This window comes from Dendropsophus ebraccatus, chromosome 8 (genome assembly GCF_027789765.1).
Source record: "Dendropsophus ebraccatus isolate aDenEbr1 chromosome 8, aDenEbr1.pat, whole genome shotgun sequence".
NCBI lineage: Eukaryota > Metazoa > Chordata > Amphibia > Anura > Hylidae > Dendropsophus > Dendropsophus ebraccatus.
The window spans coordinates 121346089-121358539 of NC_091461.1; the positions used below are offsets into that span (position 1 = coordinate 121346089).

Sequence of the window (12451 nt, forward strand, 5' to 3'; positions counted from 1 at the left end):
GGGGGTGCACATCTGTACTGTATGGGGAGTGCACATCTGTACTGTATGGGGGGGGGTGCACATCTGTACTGTATGGGGGGGGTGCACATCTGTACTGTATGGGGGGGCACATCTGTACTGTATGGGGGGGGTGCACATCTGTACTGTATGGGGGGGGTGCACATCTGTACTGTATGGGGGGGGCACATCTGTACTGTATGGGGGGGGTGCACATCTGTACTGTATGGGGGGGTGCACATCTGTACTGTATGGGGGGGTGCACATCTGTACTGTATGTGGGGGGTGCACATCTGTACTGTATGGGGGGTGCACATCTGTACTGTATGGGGGAGTGCACATCTGTACTGTATGGGGGGGTGCACATCTGTACTGTATGGGGGGGGTGCACATCTGTACTGTATGGGGGGTGCACATCTGTACTGTATGGGGGGGTGCACATCTGTACTGTATGGGGGGGGTGCACATCTGTACTGTATGGGGGGGAGCACATCTGTACTGTATGGGGGGGGTGCACATCTGTACTGTATGGGGGGTGCACATCTGTACTGTATGGGGGGGGTGCACATCTGTACTGTATGGGGGGGAGCACATCTGTACTGTATGGGGGGGGTGCACATCTGTACTGTATGGGGGGGGTGCACATCTGCACTGTATGGGGGGGGGTGCACATCTGTACTGTATGGGGGGTGCACATCTGTACTGTATGGGGGGGGTGCACATCTGTACTGTATGGGGGGGTGCACATCTGTACTGTATGGGGGGGTGCACATCTGTACTGTATGGGGGGTGCACATCTGTACTGTATGGGGGGGTGCACATCTGTACTGTATGGGGGGGGGTGCACATCTGTACTGTATGGGGGGGTGCACATCTGTACTGTATGGGGGGGGGTGCACATCTGTACTGTATGGGGGGGGTGCACATCTGTACTGTATGGGGGGGTGCACATCTGTACTGTATGGGGGGGGTGCACATCTGTACTGTATGGGGGGGGGTGCACATCTGTACTGTATGGGGGAACGCATCCGCACTGCACCATCTGCATTATGTATATATGCCAGAGACTCGCTGGAAATGAATCTTTATGATCCTCAATGTAAATGCCAAGAAATCCGCTCAGTGAAGGTGCCTAAAAAATTACAGGGATTTCCTCTGAAAACTGCAGCGTCCTGCCGGGGAACCGATTCTACAGCAGAGGAGACCATATACCGTGCCAGAGATTTGTAATTTAACTATTTAAAAATCTCCAGTCTTCCAGTACTTATCAGCTGCTGGATGTCCTGCAGGAAGTGGTGTATTCTCTCCAGTCTGACACAGTGCTCTCTGCTGCCACCTCTGTCCATGTCAGGAACTGTCCAGAGCAGCAGCAAATCCCCATAGAAAACCTCCCCTGCTCTGGACAGTTCCTGACATGGACAGAGGTGGCAGCAGAGAGCACTGAGTCAGAGTGGAGAGAATACACCACATCCTGCAGGACATTCAGCAGCTGATAAGTACTGGAAGACTGGAGATTTTGTTAATAGAAGTAAATTACAAATCTCTGGCACCAGTTGATTTGAAAGAAAAAAAAAAATCGTTGAACAATCCCTTTAATAAGTTGTACAAATGATCCAAACAGGCAATGAATAAGCGTTTGCTTCTTCGCCAGCTGATTGCTGTCTTTTTGCACAGGCCGATTGTCAGCGATGGGCCTACTGGGAATGCTCATTGGTCGAAACTTCTAGAAACATGTCAAAATTTCTTTTTTAAAGAGACAGCGCCCATTTATTGCACAAGGGGCGTCTGTCACGTAGCGTCCATCATGCAGCAGACGCCTCCGGGCGGCTTCATTGCTCCAAGCTGCACATTATTTATTACTCTCTATATCTAGTTTGTTGGTTTATCCCTTTCTAGAATTTATCTAGAGAAGATAATGATAGATGCAATGAGAGCGTGCCGCCTGTGGCTCCTATCTGCTTTGGGCGCTCAGTATCACAGCCCGCACCGTCCCCCTGGATTCACGTCCCCAGGGGATGTCTCCTGCAAGCACTGACATAAGAGACAGCTGCGCTCCTGCCTGTTCTCAGGTGCCGTCATCCAGGTGCAGGGTGTGTGTGAACACGGGCAGCTGCCAGATAGCAGAATGGGGCACTGCCACCTGAGCTGGCGCCTCCTCCGATGCCTCCTCCAGCCTTTGTCTACACTTGGCAAGTACAGCGCTGGGTGTTATATAGTAACCGGGATATTTCCGGCACCCTCACCCTGCAGCCAGGGGATATAGTAGATAGTATATAACATGTGCACATTATTCCAGATTCTCCATTATCCAAAACCAAGTCCACCAGTAAAACCAGTTTATCCAGTTATGATAGCAGCGCCGTATTCTGATACTGTGGAGATCAGGATAATGTTACTGTATAAGAGTCACCTGGGATTTCTCAGTATTCCAGCCCTTGGTAAACAGAGGTCAGTACAAGATAAACCCGTCCTGGTGTCCCCGGCCCGGACACGTGAGACGCCCAGTATCTATGACACTTAGATCAGGGGCTGTGGTGTCCTGTACATGCACCCACTTGGGAGGCAAAGAAGGCGACTGGCCGGACCTCTAGTTACTGCAGGCATCCAGAGGTTTCAGATAAATTAGTTAGCGGTGTATGGCGGTATTATATCAGGACTGTGCTGCATTAATATTTGAGGACTATACAGCACTATCTGGCGGTATTATTTAGGACGCATATGGCCATATTACCTCTGCATGGTATGTGATGGGTTTATGCAGATAAATGATATAAATAATGATATATAACTGGCAGGAAACTCATTGTCATCATAGTCCAGGACACTGACAATAAAATGTACTGATATACAGAGCCTTAAAGGGGTACTCCGAAGAAATTTATTCCCTTCAAATGAACTAGTGTCAGAAAGTTATATAGATTTCTAATTTACATCTATTAAAAAATCCCCAGTCTTCCAGTACTTATCAGGTGCTGTATGTCCTGCAGGAAGTGGTGTATTCTCTCCAGTCTGACACAGTGCTCTCTGCTGCCACCTCTGTCCACGTCAGGAACTGTCCAGAGCAGGAGAGGTTTTCTATGGGGATTTGCTGCTGCTCTGGACAGTTCCTGACATGGATAGAGGTGGCAGCAGAGAGCACTGTGTCACACTGGAGAGAATATAATACCTTTTGAAGGACATACAGCAGCTGATAAGTACTGGAAGATCAGAGATTTTTAAATGGAAGTAAATTACAAATCTGGATAGCTAAGCTGGAGCTTGAGGATGACCACAGGGACCGCTATGGGTGCAGCATTCACCCCTGAATCTGCCATTGAGGAAGAGTCCAGCATTACAGGTGGATGAGGGGGCCCAAAACAGAATCTGCAGGGATCCCGTAGCCTCAGGTTATGTCTCCAGCCCGTCACTTCTGCATTGTGATATGTTTTTTCTGCTTGAGGTTATTTGTTTTGCGCACAAAACATCACGTCACACGAAGATCCTGTTTTCATCTGAAGAAATGTCAAAGATATTTATAATACATCTATATACCGCCACCTTATTATAGCCGTATGAGGCATCACCTGACACCGAAGGATATGGCTCATCGTATAGCAATTCTGCACGTGGAGGACGACAAGTAACGTCAGGAAGATTAAAGGGATTGTTCACAAAAAAAAAAGGTTCTTTCAAATCAACTGGTGCCAGAGATTTGTAATTTACTTCTATTTTACGGTCTTGTCCTGCAGGAAGTGGTGTATTCTTTCCAGTCTGACAAAGTGCTCTCTGCTGCCACCTCTGTCCATGTCAGGAACTGTCCAGAGCAGCAGCAAATCCCCATAGAAAACCTCTCCTGCTCTGGACAGTTCCTGACATGAAAATTATTGCTGATAAGAAGTAAATTACAAATCTCTGCCACTTGCCGGCAACAGATGATTTAAAGAAAAGATTTTTTTGGTGTACAACTCCTTTAAGAACAAAAAAGCTTCACTTTAATCCCAAATAAGCTATGCGCCTCGGGAAACAGTCATCAGCTGATCATTTACTTTCTAATATCCAGAAAATAAACAGGATTTATTCACTAGACTAACATAGAAGGAAGTGACATTGCTGTAATCCTCCAATATGGAGGGCCTGGATCTGATGTATGGGAGAATTATGGCGCTATTAGACCACCGCTGCCTAATGCCAAAAGGGAAGCGCCCGCCGGCTGCTTCTGTCTGTGTTCCCGGCTGGATGAGGGATTGTCCCGGACAAGCCCCATATCCCACTCCCCTTTGGACTATTTATATGATTGTTCTGCTCCAAGTTTTTCCCTTCTACAGGCAGTAGGAGGCAGAACTACAACTGCAGGCGGGGTCCGACTACATGCGGCTTTTTTTGTAGTCTGTAACCATGGAGACATATAAATCTACTTAGAAGCTGTATAGAAAAAAACTGCAACTCATTTCTATTTTAGATTTAGATTATATCCTTTGTATCTCATCCTAAATAGACAGATTATGGCCGCTGTTACTACTTTCCCCTCAGGCGGCTGCCGCTGTTTAGGTCACTGTCTAGATGAACAGTAATAAGGATCTACTGTAATACAGGGAAACATAATAAAACATGTATACTTACCGGGAAAGGGAGGAGGCTGGAAAACATGTATGCTTACCCGTCTCCGTGCCCCCATAGCACCACCGTTACCTCTCTCTGACAGCTGCCAGATGTAATGTCCGTCCGGCTTCCTAGTACGTTACGGCCCCGGCTGCTGCTGGAACATCGCGGCTGACGGACTGAAGTGTCCCGTCCCAGTCACTGAGCAGACAATCCATCCACTGGGTAAGCAACATAACAGCAGCAGGAGGCACAGGGATGGGCAAGTATACTTTCTATATTATGTTCTCATACCCCCTCCCCATCTGCACGTGCTTTTTTTTTGTTTCGCGTGGCTTCTGCTTTAAAGGGGTAGTTCATCAAAAATTATTTTCTTTCAGATCAACTAGTGGCAGAGATTTGTTATTTACTTCTATAAAAAAAAAAAAATCTCCAGTCTTCCAATATTTATCAGCTGCTGTATGTCCTGCAGGAAGTATTGTATTCTCTCCAGTGTGACACAGTGCTCTCTGCTGCCACCTCTGTCTATGTCAGGAACTGTCCAAAGCAGCAGCAAATCCCATAGAAAACCTCTCCTGCTCTGGACAGTTCTTGACATGGACAGAGGTGGCAGCAGAGAGCACTGTGTTAAGGTTGGAGAGAATACACCACTTCCTGCAGGACATACAGCAGCTGATAAGTACTGGAAGACTGGAGATTTGTTAATAGAGGCACTTGCTGGGACCAGTTGATTTGAAAGTAAGCTTTTTTGGTGAACAACCCCTTTAAACCGCTCTGTCAGCAGAAGAGTCCACACACCGACTGCTGCTGGTTTCCAGGATCGGCTCGGTATTAGGATATTGTACTAATAAAATCCTGCCAGAAATATAATATCTGAGTTGTGACATCAAATGTGCAAACACGTAAGAACAGAAAGTATGTACTTATCACACAGGGGAATAATGGCAAGGGTGACCTAAGAATCAGTCCCTGATCTGAGGAGGGATCCCAGGATGTAGATATTGATGGTCCATCCTCGAGAGAGAGAGAGAGAGAGAGAGAGAGAGAGATAGATAGGACATAGATATGTGTGGTGTCCCACCACAGGTGTTTCTAGTTTGGGCAACTGTCATAAAAGTCCTGTACCGTAGAGTAAAGTGGTAATGAAGTTGTATTCTCAGGTTTTACCACAAGATGTCACTATGTATTATTATGTATGTTACACTGCTGTAGTATTTTTTTGTGATTCTGTGTACCAATGAGAGATGCTCTTTTTTTTCTACCTCTCTCTATTCTCTTCTCTTCTATACACACTCTTCTCCACCACTCACAGAAGCTGTTACACACACCCTGTAGGAAGTAGTCACATGGGGAGGGGAAGCATAGGTCCACTTTAGTTACTTCTTTTCTGATTCTCAGTGGAGCAATACACACAGATCAGGCATCCCTGCTGAACTTAGCCAAGGTCCCCTGTCCAGGACAGTCTAGCTGTGTTAGTAGACACGTATGGTGAACGCAGAGACTTTCTTTTCTAAAGCTACACTTATAGTCAAGATGAAGTTCTAAACATTTAAAAAAGGACAAGTCAGAGATCTCCTCAACCCATGGCATGAACCTCTCTATACAGTGCAGGGCGGTATCCTAGGAGAGAGGAACTGACCCGGATAGAGCAAAGCAGCCGTAACCAAGGCCTACGTATTCTATCGCGCAGTGCAGCTGACACTGGGATACACACAGACATTCTGCTCAACTCAGGTAACCAAGACTGGGCTTGTGTCACCCTTGTAGGACGGGTACTCCGACACTACAGGGCAAAAGGTGATTATAGTAACAAAGGTCGAAAAACGGGCACAAATATTCTTCTTTTAAGTATTTCTTCAAGTATTCACAAGTTCTGACAGAGCAGACTACTATATTGGTTTGGGGCTCTCCCAACAAACTCCTCTCTACTCCTCTGAACTCTCTACTCTACTCAACCAAACCAGCACTACTACTCTACCTCAGCACTTCGGTAACTCTCAGCACAGATTCAGTGAAATCAAGTCTGTATCAGTCACATACTATTCTATTATCCTGTATTATGACAGACTTATCAGTAAGGATCAGTTTATTTATTCTACTGGGACTCAGTGATAATTGCACCAGCACCTACACCTATCGGCTACACCGTCCTTGGGTCATTTCTCCCTTTCTGTGGGAGGCGGCACTGACAGTCTGGGTGGGTCATCTCTCCACTCCGGACCACCGTGATAGGAGCCCAAGGGTAGATAGATGAGTGTCTGAGCTCCTGTACACATCATGGTCTATGTATTTAGGATTTTAGTGGGGGATTTATCAAGACCAGTGTACTTATATGCCGATCCTAAATTAGGCCCCGCCCCTTCCCCTGGCGCACGCCTCTTACTTAATCCGGCCACCTGTAAGTTTGATAGCTGCCCCCCCTCCCCCCATTTCTCTCTGGCTTCCGTCACTCGCAGGATGATCGGGATTATTTGCTTTTCGCATCTTTTAAGTCAAAACAAGAACAAAGGTTACAACCTATAAAGGTAAAGGCTATCCTCCTCCTCCTCCTCCTCCTCATCCTCCTCCGTAACACCCCGGCACTATAACCAGTCACTGTCCCATCACCAAACACCCACAGCCCCTAAATCCTGGTGGAGGATCATGCATGGTGGGTGCAGAGATGGATGGGGTCTCCCACCCATCATGTGAGGGTCCGGCACCATCGTAGTCTATAGTTCTCTATACAGATGGGACAAGGTGTCACCATTGGGATATTACACAGGAATCTGATCACATTATAACCAGTCACCTGTGTGCGGCCGGACATAGCAGAGAGAAGATAGAACACTGATGTAGCAGAGGGGAATTAGTCACCAGTTCATATCCTACATGGCAGAACAATGGGAGGTGCATCATATTATCCCAATGATTTCTCACTGACTCCTCACTGCTGCTCCTAACACACTCGGCTCAGCCCCGTGCTGCATATAATACACAGGGTATATACACTGTATACAGGGATGGCGGAGATGGTGACCTCTAAGGTCAGGGATGTTACTGCTTCTCTGGGACAGGGACTCAGCATGGCGCCCGCTAATAAGACGCACATGATGGGATCCCAGAGGCCTCGGCGTCTCAGGACACGGGGTAAGGACGTGGTCACACACAGGAGGTCTCAGTATTGTGCAACCAAAACCAGGAGTGGATTGAAAACACAGAAAGGCTATGTTTATCTTCCTTCCAGTACTTATCAGCAGCTGTACGTCCTGCAGGAAGTAGTGTATCCTCTCCAGTCTGACACAGTGCTCTCTGCTGCCACCTCTGTCCATGTCAGGAAGTGTCCAGAGCAGCAGCAAATCCCCATAGACAGTTCCTGTTATGGACAGAGGTGGCAGCAGAGAGCACTGTGTCAGACTGGAGAGACTACACCACTTCCTGCAGGACATACAGCTGCTGATAAGTTCTGGAAGAACGGAAAATTTTAAATAGTAGTAAGTTACAAATCTATATAACTTTCTGAAACTAGTTGATTTGAAAGAAACACATTTTCGCCGGAGTACCCCTTTAATTTATCATTAGGGAAATCATGTAAAAACAATTAAGTCCTCTCTATAATATAACTACTTTATGCATTTTCTTCAAAATCTCATCTTTTTTACTTCCGTATTTTATCCCACAATCACTTTCCATATGACGAAGAAAAAAAATCCCCAAAACTCAGAATCATCACAACCTGATAATGGTTCCATAATGGACATTGCGTCACAATCCCTCTATAGCCGCGGCCGGCTCTCCTCTCTGCCGGCTCTCCTCCTCTCCGCAGACAATCTTCCCGATGCTGACAGCGCACGCTGACCCCCCCCCCCCTGCTGCCTTCCATCATTATCTGTACTTATATACCTTATTACTCCTAAGTGTGCGCCCACATCCTCCCACCGCGACAACACAGGAGCCGGAGCTGTTACCAGGACAGCCACAAGCGTCTGCTATTAATGAGACCGAGATAAAGGACATTATCCCCCTGCCGTTTAGGCAGCAGACTCAATCCCGGCCAAAAACAGGAACCATAATCACATTGCTGCAATACAGAAAGGGCAGATTTAAAGGGGAACTCCGGTGAAAATCTTTTTCTTTTAAATCAACTGGTTTCAGAAAGTTATACAGAATTGTAGTTTACCTCTATTTAAAAATCTCCAGTCTTCCATTACTTATCAGCTGCTGTATGTCCTGCATTGGTGTATTGTCTTCAGTCTGACACAGTGCTCTCTGCTGCCACCTCTGTCCATGTCAGGAACTGTCCAGAGCAGGAGAGGTTTTCTATGGGGATTTGCTGCTGCTCTGGACAGTTCCTGACATGGACAGAGGTGGCAGCAGAGAGCACTGTGTCAGACTGGAGAGAAGACACCACTTCCTGATAAGTATTGGAATACTGGAGACTTTAAAATAGAAGTAATTTACAAATTTGTATAAATTTTATGATAACAGTTGATTTGAAGGGGGAAAAATCACTGTAGATCCCCTTTAAGTTGGTAACATTTAGCCCAGCTCAGCACGGGCAGTGAGTATTTGCTAGTACGTAACATATAATCTGAATATCTGTGTAATACATCATTTCTCCTGGGGGGGTGCTGCAGTGGAATTAAACACCCGGTGATTCCCTCCCAGATGATCGCTGCCGGTCTCCATGTGATCAGCTTATTGCTGGGAAATCCTTGTAAAAAAATACTATACAACAAAGTGGAGAACCCCTTTAAGAGAACATTCAGCCCAAACCATGATGCAAACTGGAAGAGTTATAAGTTATAGGAATCATTTACTTTGTGCAACATTGTTACAAGTTAATTTGTATATCCGAGAATATGATATAATATAAGGAGAGGACTGAACCAATGGACCCAAATCTGGGGGTGTTCAGATCAGGTTGGTCATCCGCTTATACCTTTACCCTGTATACTGGAATAAACTCCCAATGTACATCTACTATATAGAGCTGCAGCATATGTCACTGTATACCTGTATAATAGTATACAGCCCCCATAGGAGCCCATAGTAAAAGAAGTATACAGCACATATACCATGTTATAAGGCAGGGATAGGAACCCTGGCTCTCCGGCTGTTGCAAAACTACAACTCCCATCATGTCTGGAGAGCTTTAGCTTTGGCTGTCCATGCATGATGGGAGTTGTAGTTTTGCAACAGGTGGAGGGTCAATGTTCCCTACCTCTGCTATAGTGTTTACCGTTCTATAGGGTAGCCTACTATTATATAGATACCCATATACAGGCTAAGCATATAGATACCCTATATACAGGCTGAGCATATAGATACCCATATACAGGCTAAGCATATAGATACCCATATACAGGCTAAGCATATAGATACCCATATACAGGCTAAGCATATAGATACCCATATACAGGCTAAGCATATAGATACCCATATACAGGCTAAGCATATAGATACCCATATACAGGCTAAGCATATAGATACCCATATACAGGCTAAGCATATAGATACCCATATACAGGCTAAGCATATAGATACCCATATACCGGCTAAGCATATAGATACCCATATACCGGCTAAGCATATAGATACCCACATACCGGCTAAGCATATAGATACCCACATACAGGCTAAGCATATAGATACCCACATACAGGCTAAGCATATAGATACCCACATACAGGCTAAGCATATAGATTCCCACATACAGGCTAAGCATATAGATACCGATATACAGGCTAAGCATATAGATACCCATATACAGGCTAAGCATATAGATACCCATATACAGGCTAAGCATATAGATACCCATATACAGGCTAAGCATATAGATACCCATATACAGGCTCAGCATATAGATACCCCATATACAGGCTAAGCATATAGATACCCATATACCAGCTAAGCATATAGATACCCATATACCGGCTAAGCATATAGATACCCCATATACAGGCTAAGCATATAGATACCCATATACCGGCTAAGCATATAGATACCCATATACAGGCTAAGCATATAGATACCCATATACAGGCTAAGCATATAGATACCCATATACAGGCTCAGCATATAGATACCCCATATACAGGCTAAGCATATAGATACCCATATACAGGCTCAGCATATAGATACCCCATATACAGGCTAAGCATATAGATACCCATATACCGGCTAAGCATATAGATACCCATATACAGGCTAAGCATATAGATACCCATATACCGGCTAAGCATATAGATACCCCATATACAGGCTAAGCATATAGATACCCATATACCGGCTAAGCATATAGATACCCATATACAGGCTAAGCATATAGATACCCATATACAGGCTAAGCATATAGATACCCCATATACAGGCTCAGCATATAGATACCCACATACTGGCTAAGCATATAGATACCCACATACAGGCTAAGCATATGGCTATGGTTTAGATGGTGATTACGTCCAGTTATTGATCACTGTTCACACTGATAGAATAGATGATCAGTATCTTATTGCACCTATATAGTCAGAGTGAACTTGCATCTACTATAGCTAAGACTTCCATGAATTCCCAATAGATGACAGTACTGACAGTTACTGGACCACAGAGCTTACACTCTATAAGGTGCACGTCCGGCGGTGCCCACATACAACACATATCCACATCTTATATCCTAGGTTTTCCAGCCTGTTCACATTACAGGATCTCGCATTGTCGCTTTGGGATAGATTGCGGCTATTTTTACACAATGCAATAAATAAGATTGGTGTCGGGGTTAACCCCTTGTGTGCTGGAGGAGGGTGCCCAGGCCCCACAGGAGAGCAGACTGGGCCCAGAGGAGGCTGTCGGTGTATAAGATGTGTGTACTCACCCTCCGCCTGTATCCCTGGACATGCTGCCCGCCTGGCACTGAGCACAGTCTCCCTGGATGAGTGCAGAGGATACAGACACAGCAGCAGCAGCAGCAGGGACTGAGGGACTGTCACCCTGTCAGACAGGGCAGGGCTGGCTCTGCCCTCTCCCAGCACTCTGATTGGGAGACACCTTGACATGCAGAGTGCAGCCTTCCAGACGTCAGCTCTGCCACTTCCATCCCACACATAGATTGTCAGCTCCTTGGTGACAGCATGCGGCTGCTGTGGCTGCGGGGAGGAAGAGCAGGCACACTTATCAGATGGCTGCGGGGAGGAAGAGCAGGCACACTTATCAGATGGCTGCGGGGAGGAAGAGCAGGCACACTTATCAGATGGCTGCGGGGAGGAAGAGCAGGCACACTTCTCAGATGACCCCCACTGCTGCCCGTGCACAGGGAACTGGGCCGTCTCTTAGAAGTAAAGAAGGATCTGGATACCCAGATTTGCACCGAGCCAAACCTTTCACATGTCCTAACTATTTAAAGGGATTATCCAGGATTAGGAAAAGCATAGCTACTTTCTTGCAAAAACAGCACCACCCCCTGTTCTCAGGTTGTGTGTAGTATTACAATTCAACTCCATTCACTGTAGTGGGTCAGCCCCTGCACCCAAACAAGAAGGTGTAGGGGTGTGTGTGTGTGTGTGTAGGTGTGTGTGTGTAAAGAAAGCGCCCATGTTTTTCTAAGCCTGAATAAAGTTTGATCAAAGATGACAGATTTGTTCCAGTAATTTCTGCTCCTGAATCTAAGTCCCATAGATGTGAATGGGGAGGATTCTGCAGCACGGCCAGATGAATGAGACAAGTCAGGACAATGATGGATGATGAGTGTATGATGTATAATGATGAGTGTATGATGTGTGTATTATGGATGGTGATGGATGGTGAGTGTATGATGGGTGGTGAGTGTATTATGGATGATGCGTATGATGGATGGTGAGTGTATGATGGATGATGAGTGTATGATGTATAATGATGGGTG

General features: G+C 46.0%; 1 protein-coding gene across 2 annotated transcripts in view; it reads right to left on the reverse strand.

Moving 5' to 3' along the window:
- TTC39A (tetratricopeptide repeat domain 39A) overlaps positions 1–11591 on the reverse strand; it is a 51466-nt gene extending 39875 nt beyond the window's left edge. The window contains exon 1 of one of the 2 annotated variants that reach the window (XM_069981587.1): positions 11429–11591. In XM_069981587.1, coding sequence (XP_069837688.1) covers positions 11429–11451 — 23 coding nt within the window. In that variant the 5' untranslated portion in view covers positions 11452–11591. The remainder of the gene's footprint in view (positions 1–11428) is intronic. The other variant, XM_069981588.1, reaches the window with a different exon arrangement.
- Between the last annotated feature and the right edge of the window lie 860 nt (positions 11592–12451).